The sequence below is a fragment of the Rhea pennata genome, chromosome 4 (genome assembly GCF_028389875.1).
Source record: "Rhea pennata isolate bPtePen1 chromosome 4, bPtePen1.pri, whole genome shotgun sequence".
NCBI classification, from domain to species: Eukaryota; Metazoa; Chordata; class Aves; order Rheiformes; family Rheidae; genus Rhea; species Rhea pennata.
In genome coordinates this window covers 19,685,209-19,708,935 of record NC_084666.1, presented here as the reverse complement: position 1 = coordinate 19,708,935, position 23,727 = coordinate 19,685,209, and the positions used below count along the sequence as shown (strand labels likewise).

At 38.7% G+C, this 23,727-nt stretch overlaps 1 protein-coding gene across 1 annotated transcript in view; it reads left to right on the top strand.

The window, feature by feature from the left end:
- The first annotated feature begins 565 nt into the window (after positions 1-565).
- The window catches only part of DHX15 (DEAH-box helicase 15), a 52,919-nt gene continuing 29,757 nt past the window's right edge, over positions 566-23,727 (top strand). The window contains exons 1-5 of the mRNA XM_062575403.1: positions 566-740; positions 6,985-7,333; positions 12,904-13,097; positions 14,415-14,574; positions 14,986-15,204. Of these exons, the coding sequence (XP_062431387.1) occupies positions 673-740; positions 6,985-7,333; positions 12,904-13,097; positions 14,415-14,574; positions 14,986-15,204 (990 nt within the window). The 5' untranslated portion in view covers positions 566-672. The remainder of the gene's footprint in view (positions 741-6,984; positions 7,334-12,903; positions 13,098-14,414; positions 14,575-14,985; positions 15,205-23,727) is intronic.

Genomic DNA, 23,727 nt, shown 5'->3' with positions numbered 1-23,727 from the left:
TAAATTAGTAAATAGTATGTGCTTTCACAGCTGGTAGTTTGGATGTCACTGGTCTTCTAATAATTTCTGCTACTGCAGACGACGTGTGAAGGATCATACTTTTCAACACCCAAGGCTAAGGAAGTCTGTGATGGCCTAAAATAGGTGTTTGCCAACAGAGTTATCTGATTTAAACATGCTCCTTGGAAACGCCTGCCCCAGCCCACACGGTCAGGAAAGGCTCTGGAAACGGGTCTCGCCCTAGGGCATCAGCGGCCGGGCCCGGACTGCCAGAGCCCAACAGGGCGCCGCAGCCGCTCCGAGGCGCCAGGGAAGGCGCCGGGCCCGCCGAGGCAGCGCGGCCCGCGCTTCCAGCGGGCGCTGCGGGGCCGAGCGCGGGGCGCGCGCGCTGCCCGCAGCAGCCGTTACGGCGCCGGGGGCGGGGCAGCCGTTGGGCCGCGCGCGCCGCCTGCTCCTTCCCCACCCCCCACCCCCGCCGCTGCCGATCCGCGCGCGCGCCCGCTCGCGCCAGTGCCTCGCGCAGCCCCGGCGCTTCCTTCCGGCCGCCATTTTAGTGGCTGTGTCGGGCCTCGCGGTGCCGCCGCCGCCGTTGCTGCTCCAGGAGCGGAGAGCGCCCGCCGCACCCAGCCCCGGCCGCCCGCCCGCCGCATCGCGCGGCTGCTCGCTGCCGCCATGTCCAAGCGCCACCGCCTAGACCTGGGGGACGACTACACCTCCAGCAAGAAACGCGCCGCCGACGGGTGAGGGGCGGCGAGGCCCGGGCAGCGCGGCCTGCGGGGGTGGGGGGGGGGAGGATTACAGCGGCTCTCGCGTAATCCTCTGCCCGTCCTCGGCTCTGGCCGCCCCTCGTGGGACTGGGCAGCCTCGGGCAATGGGGCGGCCGCGATGGGAGGTGGAAGGAGAAGGCTGAGGCGGCGGAGGCCGCATGGCGGACCCCAAGCGGCGCCGCCTTGTCTGGGCAGGCCCGAGGGCCTCGGCGGCTCCCTCTGAACGCTGGGCCTAGGCCCGGGTTGGCCTCTCTGCCGGGATCGGGCCCCTCGGCGGAGCGGGGGGGGGTGGATGGCGGCAGTGATGGCGGGAAGGGCCTCGTGCGGCGGTGCTGGATGGAGGAAGGAGAGGAAGCCGCTGGCCTAGCTGTTTGGGCGAGCTGGGCTGGGCTCTCGTCGCGGCGGAGCCGGGGGCGGCGCGCTGCTCGACCTGCTCCCCGGCGCCCGGCTTTGTGTGCGTCTCTTTTCTCCCTCTTTTTTTTTTTTTTTTTTTTTTTTTTCCTTTCTCTGTTTCTCTTTGGCATCTCTGTTCTCTCTCCCCCCCCCCCGGCCGCCCATTTGTTTTTTTCTTTCCGTCTCTGGCTTGAGAGATCTGGCAGCTCTCGTCCTAGAAGTCCAGCATGAGGCTTGTTCAGCCTGTGTGACTAGTGCCTAACCTAGTATAAACGTTATTTCTTTGTTAGCAGCTCTAACTCAATAACCAACAGGAAGATGGCTGACTTAAACTAAGAATTGGGAGTGGGATTTTTGGGGAGGGTGTTAGAGGGAGTGGAAGTTACTAACACCCTCCCAAGATAGTGCATTAAGGTTTCAGAAATTGCAGGAACTTGGAGGGTGTGCTCATTCTATCTTTTCCACTGTATAATCTCTTTTTTTTGCTTTGCTTTTGTGGGGGACTCTTGAAACAGACTTCTGGAATGTAAAGACCCAGAAAGAAATGTGGTGTTTATCTAGTCTGTTCTTCTGTTGGTGCCCAGAAGACTGTCCTGAATTAATTCTTGCCTGAAGTTCAGTATCATTTTTTAGAATATTCTAGTCCAAAACAAGGAAATGCCTTGTTATCAAAACTTACAGTAATTAAAAATCAACCATAGCATTGATTACACTACTTTTGCTCTTGGAAAGAAAGTGCAAGTTCTATTAAGTGTGAAGTGTGAAGTTGAGTAGCTTTTAATATTTATCTACTGGAGTTTGATATGTTTTTGTCAACTAAACTGAAGTGAATGTTTTTATTGAATTTGTATTTTCTGTATGTATGTATGTAGGATCACCATAATTAACTTTTTAATGAAATGGATTGAGCTGATTACTTTCTCTTATGATACATTTCCTCTGGTTTCCAACTTGTATAGTTCTGTGCATATAAATAGTCGTACGTATACAGACTTTTGGGGCATACAGATTTTTGTAGAATCTTCAAATAGTGATGCCAAAACTTGGCATAATTTGAATCTGGTGCAATTGATAATGTTATCCAGATAATCACTAATGTTCTGTACTTCCTAATTTGTATGTTGTAGGGTTGTAGGCTTTATTTTTGGTTAGGTGTTTTTTGTATTATCTTTATTGATTGTCTGCTGTCAGCCTGAAGCTTTAGTCTTCCCATTTGTGTATACTGTAATCAGTTCCCAACAGTGGTATAACTTTTTACCACAAGTGTTTGATCTTTACACCTCTAAAAAACAAAAACAAAGAAACTATACAAGCTCTGGTTTTGTGCCCTTTTTCACAAAAGCATTAAATGTCATAGGACCAGTCACTATAAGCAGAGTTGTTGAGTATAATTATTACTCAAGATGTTAATTCATCTAACATGTGCTGTACTGACCTCATCTATTCACAGGGTTTTTAGGTTTTAAAGCTTATACAGGGCTAAGGGATATGCAGGGAGAGTCTTGTTAATGGTGTGTATATACGTCTTCTGTGCAGAGAGAGCCTTTGTGCAGTTTAGTTGGTGTTCAGAACTGGATTAAGCTAAATTTGAACTGACATCTATTCAGGGAGCTAATACAGAAATAGTGAATGTATTTTACAGACTGTCTAACTAGTATAAAAATTGTATGACGATGCCCTTTTTTTATTTTTTTATTTATTTTTTTTTTTTTTAGTTCCTTCTTAATTGAGGCCACATAACAGTATGTGCCCAGTTTTGCACATATCAGTTTTGCATGGAATGATGTCTGGCCAGCAGGATTATAATCACCATTGTAAACTTCTTAAGCATGGGCAGAGCATCTGTTTCCTTCTAGCCTTAAAGTATCATGTTTGAACAAAAACTTCTTTAAATATGTGAATTGTATGGAAAGCATCTGTTACAGTGTTGCTCTGTGAATTATATTAGTATATCTAAATCCATTAATTTTCTAAACTATTTAACTTCAGCTGCTGCTGTGTAACATCACAGTGCTTGTGTGAGTGGCATGTGTCAGTGGCTTACTATACCTTCTGTTTTAACTGTATTGGGGTTTTTTGTATTTATGAAATGAAAAATTATGTATCAGCTGTAGACTTTTGCAAATATCTATTGAGTAATAGAAAAAATGACACTAATGTTCTATTAGATGTGTTTATTAACTGATTAGACTGTTTAACAGTGCTCAATGGCTTTACCTTGTATCCTGCATTTCCATTTCTAGTTTTATGTGCTCTTCATCTTGGGACTTAGTGACTTAATGCTTCTTTTGTGTGTGTGTGTGTGTATGTGTTATATATGTGAAAGCTGATAGACAAGACTACAAAAGTTGATGATGGAATTTGAGTTTTTGCGCAAGACAAATTTGATTAAATCAAAATTCATCTTCTCTGAGATGACAAAAAGTAAGTTAAATAGGACAGTTCTTAGAGGAAGAATTGCCAAGTTGCATTTTTAGAAAGTTGAGTGAGTTCATTCAGTATACACAAATCTTGTATACATCCTACCAAAGTCTAATATGGAGACTTTCCTTTTTATGGAGTGACCAGCCTTCAAAAGATATGATCTGGAATTCTGTTTTGTGCTCTATTGTGCTCTATATTAAAATGCTCATCTGGAAGCACTTCTTCACTTGCTTCAAAGTTGTGTGATTGGAAAGCAGGCAGCATCTTTTTTTGGAATAGAATGTAATTCCACTTTTCCCTCATTGATCCCAGAAGTCTGGATGTGCCTGCCAACTTTCAGCAGTACCAACAGACTGTGATACACTTCTAGGAGAAAATGCTGCTGTGAAACAAGCCAATAAATGACAAATGAATGTTGGAGAGTAAATCTGAGGGGATGCTTTTTTATTCTGTGCTGAGGTCTAGTAGCTACATGTCTAAGGTCTAGTAGTTACGTGTCTGTCTAAAACCTCTTAAAAACAACTCCCTTGGTTAACCTCCACTGAGCTTTTGCCTTCAAAACGTAAATAAAATTTGATAAGTTTGTCTTCTTAAATGTGGGAATGGGAAGCTGTAAGAGTTAAATGAAGTAACACAAATGGAGGATCATATTTGTAGTTTATTTGTGCCAGTACAGACAATAGCCAGATTACATCTATGCTTTAAACCCACACAAATTGCTACCTTCACAAAAGAAAGCAGTGCTGCCCCCTCTTCTTTTGTGCTGCAAGTGTTTGGGAGACTAGATAAGAACTAATCTGTATTAGAATTATTTTTGGTTGAGGAGGGCTGGGAAGGGGTTGTTCTCTACAAGGCCACTGAAGTGCTTCTACCAGCAAAAGGATAAGGGTGGCAACAGAGGATGGGTCTGTTTATTTTGGCGTGATTGCTGGCTTATGCAGTTTTGAAGCTTACCTGAGGATAAACTTGTCTGCTTTGTAGAAGCTTTTGACATAAAATGGTTTACTTAGTTACAGAATTAGCAACAAAATTCATTCAGAAGCAAACTTTCATTTGTGTCTAGTCAAAGTATAAAAACCATTAATAGTATGTCTTATTCTTTCTACTTCCAGATTTTTCCCTCCATGAAGCATGTACTGTTATCAGGTTGTTTTATTTTGCCCTGATTTTACCATGCTTAAATTGCTTATACAACCTATTTCCTTTTCTTATATTGTTACTGTCTCATCACACCTTTATCTATGGCAATACCTGTTGATATTTAAGAATGCTGATAATAGCTCATTAACTTAAAATCCAAAACTTGATCCATTTGTTATCATTACTCTACTACCATGAATAGTAGTATTATGGAGCTTAGTTCCTTCAATTTGTAACAAGGTTATCTTTCTTTTAGCAGGGTGTAAGATTCTACTAGATTTTGCAATGCTTGCTTGCTACTCTTCCTTTATAAGCTAGAAGTCTTTTTACATATTTGACACTTAGAACTATACTGGGCCTATGGTGTTTCAGGTTTTAAGCAAAAAATATAAAGGAGCCTTGTTTTTTATTGTTTGTTATTATTTTTAGATAGTTCAATGTCTAAAGACTTGAAAGTCTATGAAAAGTAGATTAGAACAGTGACAATTGGCAGTGTATTTCGTTAGCCTCCTTCTCAATTTTGTCTGTTAAAAGAAGTATTTTTAAAAAGTACAAAATAAAATAATGCAATAGCTATTAATTATGACAACCTCTGAAGCTATAATATATCAAAATATTGAAGGAGGGAAGACTGTCCGTATGGTCTGCCTAGATTACGTTCCTTTTTACAAGAACAAGAGTGCTGGTCCTTCTTGATGTCTAGCATATTTTGAATTAGAATTCATAAAATCAGTACTAATATAAGTTGTTCTTGTTTACGTTGCCTTTTCTATAGGTAGGAATTTGCATATTAGCTTCCTGATTGTGTGCTACTCAAGTTCACACTTAGGAGAAAAAAGAAAAATTATGGAGAGGTGTGGTGTTCAACAGCTTTCATTCTTCCTTTTAGGCATGCCTGAGAGCTGGTGAAGAAGGGAGGTGGTGGAATTTTTTAATCTTTTGATTTAAATGAATTTAAAATTAGTGGAGTGTTTTTATTTAGTGGGATGTAACTGCTGCAGTATTGGGAAGTTTTGACCTTTAATGGAAGTGTGTAGCAACAATTGTTCGGGTAAAACTGGGAATTTCTTGCTAGTGTTTTGATGTTTAGTAGGGAGAGTGAAATGATATGCAAAAACAAAAAAAACAAATATGTGGAGCTGCAAAATCAAACTGCCACTAAGATTGAGGCCAGAGATTGAATTTGGGCTGGGTAACTGTTGTGAAAATAACACTTTATTTTGCAAGTATAAGAACCCTTTTTTCTTCTTTTTTTGGGGGGGGGGGGGGGGAGGGACTTTAACATTACTTGAGGTTTTATATGAATTATTACCCCTTGACCAGTGTGGTATTTACTGGCTTCACTTTTAGCTTTCTAATTTATTCTTAATTTAGAGAAAATGAACCAAATACTTCTGATTTGCTGAAGTGTAATTACTTACTGTGCTTTTTAAAGTTTATATTGCTCTGCTATGGTAAGGAGGTGAAGTATTTATATTGCTTTTTATTTTTTGTTCAACTTGCTGACAGCTGTTTAGGTAACTGTGTGGGTAGCCAAACTGTGTAGCCCTAACTATGTGAATGCTACTGTTTCAGACTTCGTAACAAGTAAGACTATGTAAATGCTGGTTGCTTCTGAGTGTGTGGAACGAGGTGGTATCACGGAAGATAGTACAACTGGAGTGACCAGCTTTAAGTCTGAGTTCTGGACTCTGCAACCTGCAAGTCAAAATTGAGTCACAACTTAACAGGTGACTTTGAGCAAATAAAACTGCAAACTCATGGAATGTAAGAATCAAACTTTTCTCTTGGGGCTAATCTATCATCTTGAGTTACAGTTCTTGCAGTTGGCATAATTCTGTTGCTAGGCAGGCAAGAAAAGTATTTAGCACTTTCTTATTTTTCTGCAGCAACAAAAAGGGACAGGAAGAATTATGAGAAGTCAAGGATGCATAGCTGGTTCTTGCTAATAAGTGAACAGGACCAAGACGATGCTCATTTTATGTGACTGCTTTTACCTTGCCTATACTGAGAGGAACTGTGACAGAACTTACATACAATGAGTGTAACTATTTTGTGTAACAAATGCTCAGTATGTGTTGTACACTGTTATTTGTTCTCTGCTTATCCTTCCTAGTGGCTGTTTGCAAGGCTTCTTAAAATATTTGGTTTATATCCACTTTGTATTAGAAACCTTGAAGTCTGTTTTCATTTAGATTCCTACTCTGTCTTTAAATATTCAGATATCTCATTTTCTGCTATTTTTCCTAATTTACTTTAGGAAAGATCGGGACCGGGACAGGGACCGTGATGACCGTTCGAAAGATCGTGACAGGGATCGGGACAGAGACAGAGATCGTGACAGAGAAAGGGACAAGGAAAAAGATTTTCGACCTACATCAAATTCTACATACTTTGCTGCTGCTGGGTTAGCACCTATAAAACCAGCAATGATTCCACACAGTATTAACCCTTTCACAAATCTACCGCATACACCTCGATATTATGACATACTGAAGAAACGGCTACAACTCCCTGTTTGGGAATATAAAGATAGATTTACAGATATTTTGATTAGACATCAGTCATTCGTACTGGTTGGAGAGACTGGGTCTGGTAAAACAACACAGGTGAGTTCTTATCTACTTGATACCATAATTTTAAACAGTTGAGATTGTTGTTAACAGAGGTGTTAATCTTCTTTGCTTCCTTCATTATACAAGGATGCTTCACAGGGCTTATGTAAATCTTAGTTTGTAATGTTTTATTTGTTTAATGAATATAGAAGTAAGTCAGAATCTTTCAGTGTCTTCCCTTTCCAGTCCTGTTCTGTTCTCTGGTCTCCTATATCTGGTAGGCTTTCTGGTAGTTTATCCTTTTTGATGAGGAAGATGGGAGGCTTTAGCTCTAGACAAAAGTCTACTAATCCACCATTTGAGATGATTGTTGTCAGCTTACATTTCACAGAATCATAGAATCAGTAAAGTTGGAAGGGACCGCTGGAGATCATCTAGTCCAACCCCCCTGCTCAGCAGGGTCACCTAGAGCACGGTAGACAGGGTTGCATCCAGGCAGGCCTTGAAGATCTCCAGAGAAGGAGACTCTACCACCTCTCTGGGCAACCTGGTCCAGTGCTCTGTCACTCTCACAGGGAAGAAATTCCCCCTCACGGTCAAGTGGATCTTCGTGTGCTTCAATTTCTGCCCATTGCCTCTTGTCCTGTCACATGGGATGACTGAAAAGAGTTTGGCCCCATCCCCTTGACACCCTCCCTTCAGGTACTTGTACACACTGATAAGATCCCCCCTCAGTCTTCTCTTCCCCAGGCTGAAGAGGCCCAGCTCTCGCAGCCTTTCCTTGTAGGGCAGGTGCTCCAGCCCTCTGACCATCTTTGTAGCCCTACACTGGACTCTCTCCAGTAGCTCCATGTCTCTCTTGTCCTGGGGAGCCTAGAACTGGACACAGTGCTCGAGATGAGGCCTCCCCAGGGCTGAGTAGAGGGGCAGGATCACCTCCCTCCGCCTGCTGGCAACACTCTTCCTAATGCACCCCAGGATACCACTGGCCTTGGCCACAAGGGCACGTTGCTGGCTCATGGTCAACTTGTCACCCACCCGCACTCCCAGGTCCTTCTCTGTAGAGCTGCTCTCCAGAAGGCCAGCCCCCAGCTTGTACTGGTGCATGGGGTTATTCCTCCCTAGGTGCAGGACTCTGCACTTGCCCTTGTTGAACCTCCTGAGGTTCCTCTCTGCCCAACTCTCCAGCCTGTCCAGGTCTCTGAATGGCAGCACAGCCCTCTGGTGTGTCAGCCACTCCTCCCAGCTTGGTATCATCTACAGACTTGCTGAGGAGGATTTGTGATTCATTTAGCTGCTTGTGTAGGTAGTAGTTGAAATCAGGACAAATGCTATGAAAGTACACGCTTATTCACGTTTGAAACTTAGTGCTACAGATAGATCATGCCATAATTTTATCTGACATTTCAACTCGCATTAAATTTCTATCTTGGATAATTTGTTTTGGTGCTTCAGGTATGAGAGGAAGAGATTGTCTTCTGTTGGTGGTGCCACAGCCTTACAGATACTGTGTGACATCTCAGAGGTCATGTAGTTTTCCAGTACTACAGTTAAATTATGTTCACAACCCCTGTGGGCTGCACTTACCAAAAAAAAAAGACAAAAACCAAAAAACCCACCCCAAAGAACTTGCAGATGCCCTAAACAATGAAAGGGAAAAATACTATGGCATTTACCTGCCTTCACTGATAGGTTGCTGTGTCCTTCATAGCATAGTTGGATGCGTGTCTGCATCCTATTTTTAAGTCTGTTGGAGCTATGTAAAAATCACGTTTTTAATAAATTCATGGCTTTCAAAATCTCCTCAGCACTGATGGGCAATGAGTGATGACAGATCTGCAGAACCTTCTAAACCCTTAAAAAGGATTTTGAGGGGTCAGTAAAACAGAGATGACCTGAGATATCAGCATACTGCAATGCATTTATAGTGAGATAAACTTGCTCAAAAATAATCTATAGTCTGATTTACTGTTTAAAATTTCTGGAAAAGTGATACAACGTTCTTTTTTCTGTAACCTGATACATTCCTTTTATATCGGGAGAAAAATAGGTACTGAAGTATGTTTTAGTCTTTATGGTTTAAAGCAGATTATAGCTAATTTGCTCTAGGATTTACAGAAACTTTTGGTCATAGAATGAATTTGAAAGTCTGGAAAATATGAAGGACATATGTACACTGATTACCTTTTATAACTGCACCTGATAACTTCAAAATAGTATGCTCTTCTTGCTGCAAATTTCCAGAATCAATTTCTTATTTAGGTGTTACATGATGGCATTATCAGTATTGCTTTTCTAATGTGTCAGCTGAGACCAGGTTTTTACAGAATTCTTCAGATAAGTTTGATTATATAGTTATTCAAAAGATGGCATTTTAAACATTCATGTAAAAAATTGGTACTTGTCTATATGAAGACGGTTTCTAATTGTGTGATCTGAGAATTCAGAGATCTAAAGGATGTATGTTAAGACCTATGATTTTAAACTTCAAGTATGTCTTCCTGTCATGGAGTTCCCAAGGCATAAAGCTCTTCTAGAATTGTCGTAGTAATTTACCTCTTACTTTCTGAAATATCTTAAGAAGCCTAAGGCATATTAAATCCTAAAACAAGGAATTAAAGCTACAAAAAGCACCTAAGTCATCTTGGAAAATTCTTTCCTCTGAATCTTCTTTTTTAGGACACTGCAGATAACACTTAATGTTTGTGGGTGCCTCTGTGGAAATATAATTTGTGGTCATGTGTTATCTTAAACCTAGTTGTTTAGTTTTTTTTTTTGTTTGTTTTGTTTTACTTTCATTGACCATTATAAGGTAAAATTCCTTCTGTGGCTAACAGGCCTTCTAATGCTCAAACTAAGTGTGTTCTTGGACTGTTTGTTTGCTTTTGTCTGGTGTAAAGCTGGCATTAATTGAAAACTAAACTGTCCTACCTAAATTGTTGTCTTTCCTTTCACAGCAAAGAGGCTACAGTAGTAGATAATGTTTTGAGAGTTATCTGCCATCTGTAAGGTCCCTTTCCCCAATTAATAAGTGCAGATTTTTTCCCTTCAGTGTTGTAGAGCACCCGTATATGGAGAAGTTTGGCTTTGACAGTGGGAGCTAAAGGAGAAACTTTCCTGAAAGCCTTGTTCCATATAGGCTTGTACAGAACTCTTTATTAAACTATACTGTGAAAATATACTGAATATATTTGAAACCAAGACCATTAATTTTGAAGTCTTCAGTATTTGCAGTGGCTTATTTAAATTTAAACTTGAGTTTATAAGCTAACTGCTTTCCTCAAACGTACTCAGAGTATGTTCAGTACTGTAACGGTGGAATGGATGTGCTGAATTTCTGCAAAAGGAGGTTAAATACTTGCTGTTACTGCAGCATGTACTCCCTTTTAAATGTGAGATCATATGTTATGCCTGTATAATGATTTCAGAGTAGGTCATAGAGTGAATGGTAGAGTAGCAACTGCTTTTACTGAGTCTTAATGATAAAGAACCAAACACTTCACAATGCAAGGGATGCCACTTTGTCAGCAAGTTTTCATGGCGGGTCAGGTCTAAAAGCAAGGTGTTTGTGGACATGGCTTATTCTCCTGCTGTCCTCGTGATCTGCAGAATAATTACTACTGGTGAAACTCCTCATTCCATTTCAACTAATGGAGACTTTGAGAATTCTACTGTATAACTGTAAACAGAGAAAGTTTTCAATAAATTGAACTGGCTTGCTTGCATCCTTAGATGAAGCAGAAGGACAGTATGCCACTCTTCTGTCCTGTATCCATTTAAGTCTGTCTTGACTTTAAAATAGTCTTTAACAGCCTTCAATACGTTCCTCTTTGATACAACAAACTACTGTGTATAGTCCCTTCATTATGTTAAGAACTTTAACATAGAGATATTTTCAAATTGTAAACAAAATAAACATGATCAAATGCATGAGCATCTCTTGAAATGTCTTTTTTCATGAAAGCCAAATTTTTCAGTGATTATAGGTTTTTTTGTGAAGGTGGTGAGTTTACTTTGTTAGTTTACAAGGAACAGATAATATGAGCTGTTCTGTATATTCTCAAAAATGATCATGGTTGAAGTGGGAAATGTAGGATGGCTCAGTCCTTTCCTCTGCCTGTCTTTTAAAGCTGGACTTAAAGTTCTGTAGTGACGATCTAAATCAGCCTATCCCCTTAGATTGCAAAGGCTTTTTTTTTTTCTTTCATTTGGCCATGCATGGAGGTTCTGCTGTTAACTGGAAAGCCACCTTTAAATTATTTATATTTAATGCTACTGTGGCCTGACAGACTTGCTGTTTAAAGGTTCAGGTCAGAACTTGCCCTGTTTAAAGTGAAGAAGCTTCAGCTAGTATGCTTAAAGCTGAGTCTTCCTGGTGGCTTGTAAAGCAACTGTATTTTTCTGTGCTGCTTATTTGGGAAGTGTGTGTGTTACTGCATAGGAATCCAGATTTAGGTTACTGGTGTTTGAGAACTGCTATTACTTTTAGTTGTGAATAGATTTTTCTTTGTTTCTAAGTTTGTTTTTTTTTTCCTGTTCAGAAGTGTGTTGCCAATCTCCTGTCATATTTTGAAAAGTTTTTTCATACTTGACATGAAACTATGTCCCCCATTTAAAAAGGGGAGGGGGAAGGTGTGTTTATTACAACCTATGCTTATCTGCTGTTGCTGTGTGTATGTTATAATGTTAAATTGTGCTGTGAAAATACAGTATTTTAAAAGAAGAAACTTGCTGATACAGTCCAAATGTGTACAGATTTCTTTGTTCTGCGTTGGTGTGACTGTATGAATTGTAGCATTTTTCCATTTGAATGTGAGCTTTTAAGTAAAAATATTTTGAGAAGCAATTTCTGAGGAGTGGATTTTTTTGATTTCTGGACTTAGAAGTAGTTGTGTCTGGAGATAGCTCCTCGTAAAACGTCATAGTAAGAACACCTTGAATATTCCATCTTCATCAAGCTGTTAGTAGCTTTAGAGCTGCTTGTGAATCAAGTTGCTTATTCTGGATTGTTCTTACTATTTCCAGATTCCTGATAGTAACAGAGAATTGGTGACTGACAAATAAATGTTGGAATAGGAGCCAGAGCATTAAGTTTTGATGTCTAGTTGACAAAATTTCTAAAGAGCCAAGAATTAACTAAATGGACATTCCTAATTCATTTTATTTTCCATAATTTCTGACTAAGGCAACTTTTACATTGTTAAAACTTTTTTTGCTTATGTATTAATGAGTAGTGCTTTTTAAAACCACAAAGCGTAGTTTATATACTATACAAGTTAAAACACTAACATTTGCTAAGGCTCTTGGATATCTTTGGAGAATGACAGCTGCTGGTTGATAGCTCTAAGGAATTGATCTGACAGTGCTTAAAAGTGCAGTGAACCTATGTATTTCCTTTATAACTTAAAAATTTTTTAGGTACATGCTTAGTGTGGAGGTGCTTTATTAACTGCTGTTGGATCCAACTAGCTTAACTGTTTGCTATCATAATTTGGGTATTTTTGCACAAACATTTGGCGTCTGAGGGGGGTTGTAATGGTAACATTTATTTGATAAAATTCAGAGGTTATAGATTAAATCTGGCTGTTAGAAATGTACTTAAAACAAAATGTAACTCTTGACAGATCCCTCAGTGGTGTGTTGATTACATGCGCTCATTACCTGGACCGAAGAGAGGAGTAGCATGTACCCAGCCAAGGAGAGTAGCAGCAATGAGTGTGGCACAGCGAGTTGCTGATGAAATGGATGTAATGTTGGGCCAGGAGGTTGGTTACTCTATTCGATTTGAAGACTGCAGTAGTGCAAAAACTATTTTGAAGTAAGTATGGTAACTGTAATTTACAAGTATAATGCAGCCTGCTTTGCAGAGGGGAGGGGAGAATTACAGGACAGTAACAGATGCGAGCAAAGGTTTGAAAGGTGTAGTGAGGAGGAGAGCGGACAGCCACTCCCTATATTTGGATGAAAGGGGAGAGGAACTCTAGTGTGACTGAGAAACTTGGTGCGGGAAAATCAGAAGTGAGTCATTCCTCTTACAGAAATCCCTACATCCTGTGGATATTAATTTTAAGTGATCCATAAAGAGGAAAGTGATCTAAAGAGTTTTTTGAGGAATGAGCTGTTACAATAGAGCATTCAGTATTCGGTTTCTCCATATTATGCATTGAGATGGCCTTTGTCTCTGGTAACTACTTCAGCTGGTTACTTCAGTAAGGGGAGCTACTGATAAGTTTTTAAAAAATGAGCTGTGCCTGACTTGAGGGTGCACAGTCTGAAGTTTGAGTACAGTGGTGGTTTAGTTGTCAACTCTTAGATTCTTGTGCTTTGTAGGTTGAACCAGGACTACTTAATACGTACTTTGCAGATGACATTTGGAATGCTCAATGTCTAACTGACAAAAAACTTTCATTTTTGAAGAGGATTCTTCCAGGTGTTTTTTCCACGAGTCTTGCTTCTTTATTTCAAAGAACAGTGATCTGTGACCAAAATGTGTCTTCTCTTTTGCTCCTACAAGTAGTTGAAGGCTGAGAATAAAGTTTGAGTAAAAAGAAATTGTAAGTTGAGAAGGAAAAGCGAGAAATGAACAGAAGCAGTGGCTTGTAAATGGAGAAGAGAAACAGTTGCAGAATATATTTCTAAGTCTTCAATCATGTCTTCCCCTCCCCTCTGTTTTGCTATCTTTAATTGTAGACCTGCAGGTCTGCCAGTAGTAGTCTGTAGGTTGCTTGTAAATGTTGCAAACCTTGTTTCCCTTTCCCTCTTTAAGTCTTGCTCCTCTTCCCACCTGATTTCATCTATACTGTGCAGTAACTGTTTGATTTTTTTTTTAATGGGTTTGTTATACTATTAGAAATAGTTTATTGATATTTTTCTTACAAAAAAAAAGTTGAAGGAAGACTTAGTTTAATTTAGCTACAAATTCACTAATCTAGTTCCCTAAGTTTGAAATGAGTGATATGGAAGAAAATTCCACACAGAATGGTTGAGGTTGGAAGGGACCTCTGGAGATCATGTAGTCCAATCCCCCTGCTCAAGCAGAGTCACCTACAGCATGTTAGGAGAATAATGGAGTAATAATAATAGAATAATTCTGTTATTTCATTAATAAAAATTTTTTATTTTTGTGTACATTCAGGTATATGACTGATGGTATGTTACTTCGTGAGGCAATGAATGATCCTTTACTGGAGCGCTATGGTGTTATAATTCTTGATGAGGCCCATGAGAGAACACTGGCTACTGATATTTTGATGGGAGTTTTGAAAGAGGTTGTAAGACAGAGAGCTGACTTGAAGGTCAGTAATGATGAAGCCCAACAACTTTTCCTTTGTGGTTACAAGCATACCAAATAGGGACATCTGTGTGCTTAATATTAGCTGATTATAAAATTAGCCAGTAGATTAACAGCTTTTGATTTATTAATGGCAATCTGTATTGGCAAGATAATTCTAGGAAGGTTTAAATGCAGTTTATATTGAAGGAAATACTAAAAAGAATATCAGCCTTAGATTAACCTTTCCATATGTGACCATAAATTTTTCTTGATCCCGAAAATAAAGTTGCTGTATTCTGCTGAAAAAAGCATGCTGAAGTTGCACAGTTAATAGTAACAAAATATACTCAACTGCAACATATTTCAAGCATATTATTTCCTAGGTTCCTGTCAACCTTTAGAGTAACTGTCTTTTTGTCCTTCAAACCTACAGGTTATAGTAATGAGTGCTACTCTAGATGCTGGCAAATTTCAGATCTATTTTGATAACTGTCCTCTCCTAACTATCCCGGGGCGTACCCATCCTGTGGAGATATTCTATACTCCAGAACCAGAAAGGGACTACCTTGAGGCTGCCATTCGAACAGTAATTCAAATTCACATGTGCGAAGAAGAGGAAGGAGATCTCTTACTCTTTCTTACTGGACAAGAGGTACTTTTCCCCTTTTTTTCATGAACTGTTGTATATAAAACTTATTTTCAGAGGTTTTAATGAACTGAAATTTTAGTTGACTTCTCGTATTCTTCATTTTTAAATGATCTGAGGTTCTCTCCCTGTCATACGTAGCATGCTAAGTGCCTGAAGTGTGTATTTAATATACATATTCTATGCTAGACTTCTCTAAAATTACAATTCTCTTAATCTGCTTATTCTGAAATAAAAATGTTTGGTTTTGTTCTGTACTGAGGTTTGTACTGAGATGTATGAAAGTAAATTCAGAAGTTCTGGTTATCTGGTAGCATTCAAACTTCTGATTAAGAGTAGTGTGTACTTCCTGGATTGTAAAACTCAAGAATAGCACTTTGGTTCTGTTATTTAGACAGCTACTAGTCTTCATAAAAAATCTTTTTTTAAATCACTTTTGAACATTATATTTTTTTCTGTAACACACACATCGGGAGTTCTACTGTGGAAGTGCACTGAGTGGTGTGCAGAAGCTTGTAGAAAATCACGTAAGCTCAACTACAGGAAGAAAACAATTTTCCATGAAATCTCAAATCCTTCGCTTGAAATGGACTGTGGCTTTATTAGTACTTATCTGTATAATCTGTTGAATCTCTTGTAAGCATGCTTACTGGTAGATGGAGGTGGAAGAAGTGTAAGGAGGACAGGTATTTTGAAAGGTACTTGACTAGGTCAACTTGAAATTCATATTTTTAGTAGGAAGAGAGGACTTAACTAGCAAGAGTACTTGATCCTTGTATTTCTCTAAATAGCTTACTCTGGTAGAGGTGCTGCTAATGAAAGCTTGCAGGTGATTGAAGCATACTTCTGTTTCCCCAAAAGGCTTGTTCAACATTTTATCTGTAGCTAACTTAAATAAAAGTACACAAGTGTAAACTGTAAACTTCCTTTTTTTTTTTTTTTTTTTAATCTTTTCAGATAAGAATTGCAGTAGTCTAAAGCAGAAGATCCTCTCTAGCTACTGCTTTCACTGCTTGCTTCGCTGGAAGTAAATTACATATAAAATGATAGGAATTAGAACAGATTAGTTGATGTATTTAAAAAAAAAAAAAAAGTTGATGGAAGCTGGAGATGTTGGTTTGGGTTGTCAGGCCACAAACCAGAAAAGTCTTAAGTACATTGGAAATCAAAGGAATTTTAGTTGTAGAAGCCTGTTACTGAATGAAGATAAATTATTGTTAGTGATGCAGAAATAAGTGTTCAGTAACATTCTCTTTTCCAATACTGAAAGAGTAGATGTATGTGATTGTTGAATGGACTGCTTTTCAGACTGTTAGTAGCAAAAGAAAATGCTAAAAGCAGTATTTATTGGGAATAACCATTTCAAACCCAATTTGTATCTCAATCCCTGCAAAGAGCCTTTTTTTTTTTTTTAATAGTCATGTGAAGAAATTCCAGTGGAAAGAATGTTTGTGTTGTGTCGATACTCAAAAAGGGAAAGTGAGATAACTTGGATAACTGTAGGCAGAACCGGAAAATCTGATGGAGAATTAAGTTTATACAGAAAGTATAACTTACATTTCAGTCAACATTTTTCTCCTGGATAATAGATTTTGTCAAATTTGTTTTCAGTGGTTGAGGTTGCAGATTTTGTAGATTAATTATGTAGATGTGCATTTGAAGCATTTAATAAAGTAAATTTTGAATGTCTCGAGACTGGCTAGCCTGCAGATCTCAGTTGTCTACTGGACTTCTGTGAAATCAATATTAGATTGGACACTCCAGCAATGTAGTCTCTGAATAAGTTTCATCTGTAGTGATTTTACACTTGTGAGTGATTCAGTTTGAAGGAGACAAATAATGACAAGGGAGCTATATAGATCTGTCTTTGTATCTTAGTAATGCAGGCATTTATGAATTCTGAGTATGTTCTCCCCAATATCCTTTTTTCATTATAGCAAAATGCATCTTTATGTATTTAGGAGGAAGAATTGAGGATGCACTTGGAGCCTGGAAGTACAGATCAGCACTATTATTTTTGAATGAAAATAAAGATCCTGAAATATACAATTGTAAAGTTCTTATGTCAATGTTCCAGCAAGGTTTAAAATATGATGTTGGTAAAACTGGAGTTAGTGTGGGAAACAGTTGCAAAATGGGTTTGACGTTTTGGCAGAGGGCTTTATAAATGAGCCTTTATTTTAAAGGTGCACCCCCCCCCCCCCCCGTGAGGTTAATTAAGCACCGGAACTGTGAAAGTGCTGGAGAGACTTTCCTGTGAGAAAAGTTAGAATTGAAAACTTTTAGTTGCTCAGTAGCAGTGATTAAATAAGATTAAGGTAGTATACTGGGCTGCAGCTCATACAGGTTGTATCTTGTTTCAGCTTCACATGGAAGTTATTGGGCAGGTGGGGAACATAAACTGAAAGAGTAATACTAATAATTGTGCTAAAGGCAGGACACTTCTTGCTTTTCATGCATTAGAGATGATGTCAACAAGAAATATTTCAAGTAGACCAAGTTAAAAAGATTTGACTGTTGATTCATGTTCAGACAAGTTCAGTCTTGACTTGACTGTTTCCTCATCTTACTGCACACCAGTTAGCTTTCATTGCAGGAGGAAGAGGAGGAAATCAGTAAAGGCCATGCAGCTTTAAGAACAGAGGCAAAATATTTCTAGGAGATCATGACATCAAAGTCAGATGCATATGGTTGTATTTTGCTTATGATAGGAACTTGTAAGAGAAGGGGGAGGATTAAGGTGTCTCCTAAATATTTCTGGTTTGGAAAACTTTTTTTTTTAAGTATTCAGATTCTGCCCCTCCCCCCCCACACACACTTGCTTCAAACAAAATAAAAAAAGCTGAGAGATCATCATAAGATGTAAAGGCAATTTTATTTTCCCCTTCAGGGTTAAATAGTTGTGTACTTGATTTGCTTATTCAGTATGAAACTCGGTCTAACTATAGTATAGAGACTGATCTGCAATTAACTGCCACCTCCTATTTTAAAATACTTTAACTGGAACAATCTTGAAGTTGTGCTCATCTTGTCAGATAGCATGAGAGAGAAAAGTGCTCTAGATAAGAAGAAAGGGTTTTTTGAAATAATGTTCCCAAGATCCATGTTTACAGACTTGTCCTGTTCTCTAGGCCTGAGTACTCTGTGGCATTACTTCTAAAATTACATTACCTTTCAGCATCATCTTGGAGAAACACCTTTTGTAAAGGTAATAGGATAAGATTTAAACCATCAGATTGAGCAGAGACTGACTAACAAGTTAAACTGATGTTCATACCTACCATTTTGGCCTGTGAGCCAGAATGTGTGCAAGCACTTAACAGTACTTAGATGGTTCAGCTCAGGGTAACGTACCTTTGGCCATTAGACAACTCATTTAGTTTGAGTGTAAATTCAAGTATCATCCATGGTAGCTTTAAAAGCAGTGAAAGCACAACTTGGTTCTCTTCCTGTATATTTTCAGAAAGCTTTGTTCTGATGGCTGATGTTTTTGAGAAGCTTTAAAAATGTTCTCTGGCTTAGGGATCTGGCTGTCCCTTGCAGTTCTTTCGAAGTCTTGAGTAATTTCAACAACTACACTTCTATTTTCTGGGTCATTCTTAACAAGAGGTCCTGTGTTGCTATTTCTCAGCTTTGAAGTGTTGCCTCTATTTTAATTTACCAGTCTTTACTATGGTGACTCTCTAAATCTTGCTGCTTTCAGGGCTTTTAGGTAGGTGCTGTACAGAAACAAAGGGGAAGAGAATTGAGGTTATTGGATTGTATTGTTACTAGGTGGTAATTTAATTCAGTAACTGAATTCTTGCCATTTCTGCCTGGTATTTTATGTTGGTTTTTTGGGGGTGGGGGGGCTGTTGTGGGATTTTTTATTATTTTTTTAACCTCTCAATTTCGGTGGAATACTTTGGGACAGAAGGGGAACGAAGAGGAAGGATGATGCAATTGGGTTGTTTGGCACAAACTCGTATCTTAAATATGTGATGCACTAATTGAATGATACATGCAACTGCTTCTAATTCTGTTCAGTTTTTCTTTTTAGTAGTTATCATTCAATATGTATACCTTGCTTTTATTGCAGAAATATCAGGGAAAGAAATGAAAGTGAATTTCTACTGAGCATTCAGTTTGAATAGTGTAATAAAGACTTTATGTTCAACAGCAGATAAGGAACAAAAAATGGGACTGTGCGTAATAAGCAGAATTAGTCTCTTGGTTCTGTGGTTAATTTTATACAACCCCTTTTAGGTGAACTGCTAATGTGTTCAAATCCTTGCTTCCTGATGCAGAGCTAGGTAATGTTAAATATTGGAGCAATGAGATGATAAACTTAGGCAGTGGAGATATGGTATTACTTGAAGAATTTAGGGAGTTGGAGACTCCCTTAGTTCGCTTAGGACTAAGTCTGTCAGTCTTAGCTGTGCGTTCTGACACAGCCTGAGGATCCAGTGTGTTTCTAAATTAAATGCTGGCACAGACTACTTGAAAAATCACGTTTAGAAGATTCGCTGTGATTAGGCTTTCAAAAGTGAGGTATTTCAGGAAAACTTGAGTAATCAGAGTGTTATTAACAGAGTCTTGTTCACATTTTCTGTGTTTTTGTTTTAGTAGTGTTGATCAATATAAATCAAAGGGAATAGTGGGAAAGAAGTTTAGCCATATGAAAACTATTCTGACCTCCTGAGTTCCAAATACTGACAGCTTTTCATAGTCTCAGTTTCATCTTTTCAGCTCACCTCTGTCAGGTTGAAGGAAGAAGCTTATTGGAGACCATCCTTTTGCTCTCCTTTCAGCAATGTGGGAGACTTAATATTAACTCTATGCAATTAGGAAAAGAAGGAAACTTTAGTATAGTAATAGTATGCAGAAGAAGGAAAGGATTTAGTTTTACAAATAACAGAGGTAGGGACTTAGCTCTGTTTTCAGAAATGTCCTGAATTCCTATCCTAGGTGAAGTAATTCTTCTGCATGTTCTTTGAGCACAAAGATGGTTATTAGGATCCTCCTCTGGGATGAGGGTTGCAAGCAGTACTGAGCAGTATGAGACGGAGATGGAGTAAGAAGGGACAAAACTACAAGAAGGTAACTTTAGGCGTTAAAGAGACTAACTGCAACCAGAGCTTTTTGTGGTTAGATCAATTGTAAAGGAATAAGAGGCTGTTGACTTGTGAGTTTTGACTGACTTATTCAGTACCCTCCTTACAAAGAGTAAACACAGCTGTTGACTTGGTGCTCTGCTTTAACTCATTTCTCTCTCTATGATGATGCTGAACATACCAGTATTAGTGTGGTACTTCACCACTGATTCTAAATAATCAGTTTATAGGAGTCATAGCAAGCTTGTGGGAACACTCTGAACCAGTACTGTGGAAGTTTCCCCAGACTTGAGCACAGCTAGTAGTACTGACTTCAGCCTGAAGGATTCTGTCAGTATGTATGACAGTCATCCCAGCGTTGGTAAGATAACCTGAGTCTGTAGCTACTGTCACAGTCCAGGAATTTTAACAGTGAAATAAGCATACTCCTTGTACCATCTGGAGAGATGCCTTTTATTAATGTGATCAGTGGCAGTTACATCAACATGCTTCAATTGGTTCTTCTGCTATTCAGTTAACTGGATCTGGCACTGAGGACATCTAGAATAAAAGGTAAATTCTACTCTGAAGATTCATATTGCAGTGTAGAATTCATATTACAGTGTAGAAAATGGTACTTTACATAATCCTCTGAGTGACTGAAGCTGTCTCAGGAGCTCTTTGTCAGTTCTTTTAGAGTGGTGTGTACCTTTTTCTTGACTTGAAAGACGAGCATATCACATGTCTATGTGGGAGAATAGTGAATGGTCATTAATGGTTGAAGCACCCAGTGTTATTTGGTGGGAGAGGTGTATTAATTGAAAGAAATGAAGGAAAATGAAACCAATCTATGGTATTTATAACCTTTTCCCAGAATGTGTGCACATTTTGTGTACTTAAATATTTAACATTGTTTATAGAAGGAAGTATGTGATTGCTGTTTTGGCTTTTGACTACTTGTACCTGTAGTTATGTGCAAGTTTTTTCAGTATGTTTCACTGGAGCAAAGGTTCTGCTCCATGTCAGTTTGCGTTGTTTAATAACAATTGTTCTGCCTGTGGGCATATTGATCATCCATTAAAAAGAGAAAATAAAAGAAAGCACTTCATTTCTTGAGAGAGTTTGTTTTTTTTGTTGCCTGGTGGAGGGGAGAGGCAGAGTGGCACAAGTTGTCACCCTGCTTCCCAAAGAAGTGGGTTAAGATGGAATAAGTCCTGATAGGGATGTTACCTGTGCCTCCTAAATCTATTGATTTTATGAAAATACAGATGCCTCCTCAAAAATTTCTAATAAATTGGAGGGAAATTGTTTGACTTGTGTGTGTTTTTTTTTTCCTCCCCTTTCCCCCCACCCCCCAAAAGCAAGATGCTATTGGCTCCCCTACATGCTTAGATCTTGCTAAACTCTTTGGCACAAAATTGAAGTTTTAGTTGACATTCTGAAATTTTTTGGTATCTTGGACTTGCTTTCTGATACTTCAGGCTCCTAATTTGACAGTTAGGCATTCTAAATACTGCCCAATGTCAACCAGTGATTTGACAACCAAGAAGTCTGCTCAGAGTTTTGTGTAAACAATTCTTAATTGCACTAACTATATGGAAGGAATACTGTTTAGATTACCTTAAACTTGGACATTTAAAGTCAGAATTTCTTTCCTTGGTTGATACATTTTTTTTTTGTTTGTTTGTTTACAAACAACCTTTATGTAGTTGTAGGTACAAAATTAAGTATTGATTCTTGTTTGGTGGTTTAGGTAACTTCAGGAATACCTTTCAGCTAGCAAAAGTGAGGAGCTTAAGGGGTAAATAAGGCAAGAATGCAGCAGTAGTTTTCAGACACTTTGAAGAAAATCAGTGGTGCCCCATCTACCACCTGCAATTCCACCACCTTCCTTCTTGATCGTTTGAGTATCCATAAAAAGAAATTTTTTCTTTGTTGATGCTTGTCTCTCTGGAGCTTATCCAAGTAGAATAGGTTATGCTGTTGAGTGTGTGAAAGAACATTGAGAACTCCACATTAATATTTAAAATGCATTGCTCTAGAGCTCTTATCTGCTACCTGAATCTAGCTTTCACAGTATGTCAGCTGAACTATAGGTGCTGTAAGTATACCATCAATACATTTTGATAGGATCAAGCAAGAAGTTTAAAACATTAATATAAACAGTAGACTGTGGCTACAGTAATAATGACTAGATGTGGTGAAGTGTAGGTATAGCATGTTGAAACTGCGTGGAGCTTGAGATAAATGAGCATTTTTGCTAGTGTGTAACCTCTCTGTGGTTTGTTTGCTGATTACCTCTGGCAGTCAACTCTTTTTTCGAATGAATGCATTGACGCACAGTTTCATTGGCAGCAATTTTTACTGAGAACTAAATACTCCTAAAAGGTCCTTAGTTTCCTAAGGAACTAGGATCAGATTCACTCTATCTTCAGCATTGCCTATGTTGTATGATAGACCTACTTTCTTTGATTAATTCTGGAGCAGGTCCTTGTACAGATAAACTGGGTGGACTCTACTCAACTGTGGTTCCTCTGATCCTGTGCTTGGACTTGTTGCCAGTACCTGGGTATCCTCTTGAAGTCCTGACTACTTGAGATAGAAGTCTTTTATCTTTATTTTTTAGGCATTATTTAAATGTAGCATAAGCTCAGTCTACCCCCTCCTCTTTTTCCTCCTTCCAAGAAGAACCCCTTTTCTTAAATGTAGGTTGAAATAGTAATCCCTCTTCACAGGGTTGTGTAATAGACTTGTAGTAAAGATGGTGTGCGAATACTTAAATTTATAAGAAAAGTTTTTCACACTTAAGTAATTCAAGGCTATAATGACTTGTCCTCAGAGGATTAAAGTTAGGATTGTACATTCAACCATATCTTATTTCTAGACTTAAATGTTTTCAAGTGATGCAAAGGAATCTTTGACACTTAGCTTGACAGCATTAAGCATTCAAAGTTGTCTTTTTTTTTAAACTACATATGCATCTTAGATTGTGTAGTTTTGGATAGCTTTTTGGAATGGTTTCTGACATAAATCTCAGTTTTAGTTGATGTTGGAACTGAAGGGTCTTTAAATATCATTCTCCATAGGAAACTTAGAATGAAAGTCAAGTGGTTGTAGATAAAAACTGATCTAGAGATGAAATATTTTCCTGGCAAGGTGTTGAATACAAGGAACTTGTTCTCTTCCCTCCCTTCCAACCCCCCAACCCCACTTTTTTATTGAAGCAATTCAGTACTACTGGGTGCCTTTTTTTTTTTTTTTTTTTTTAACTGCCTCTAAAAGTTTCAGTGACTCTCATCCTCCTTTCAGTAGCATATGATGAAAGGTCCGTTATCTCCCCAGATCTGCAGAATAATGATTATATATGCATTTATCCTCTGTGTTGAGGTATTTTAATGAGCCCTGATACTTAAACTTTAGGGATACTTAAACTATATTAGGAAAGTTTAGGGAGAAA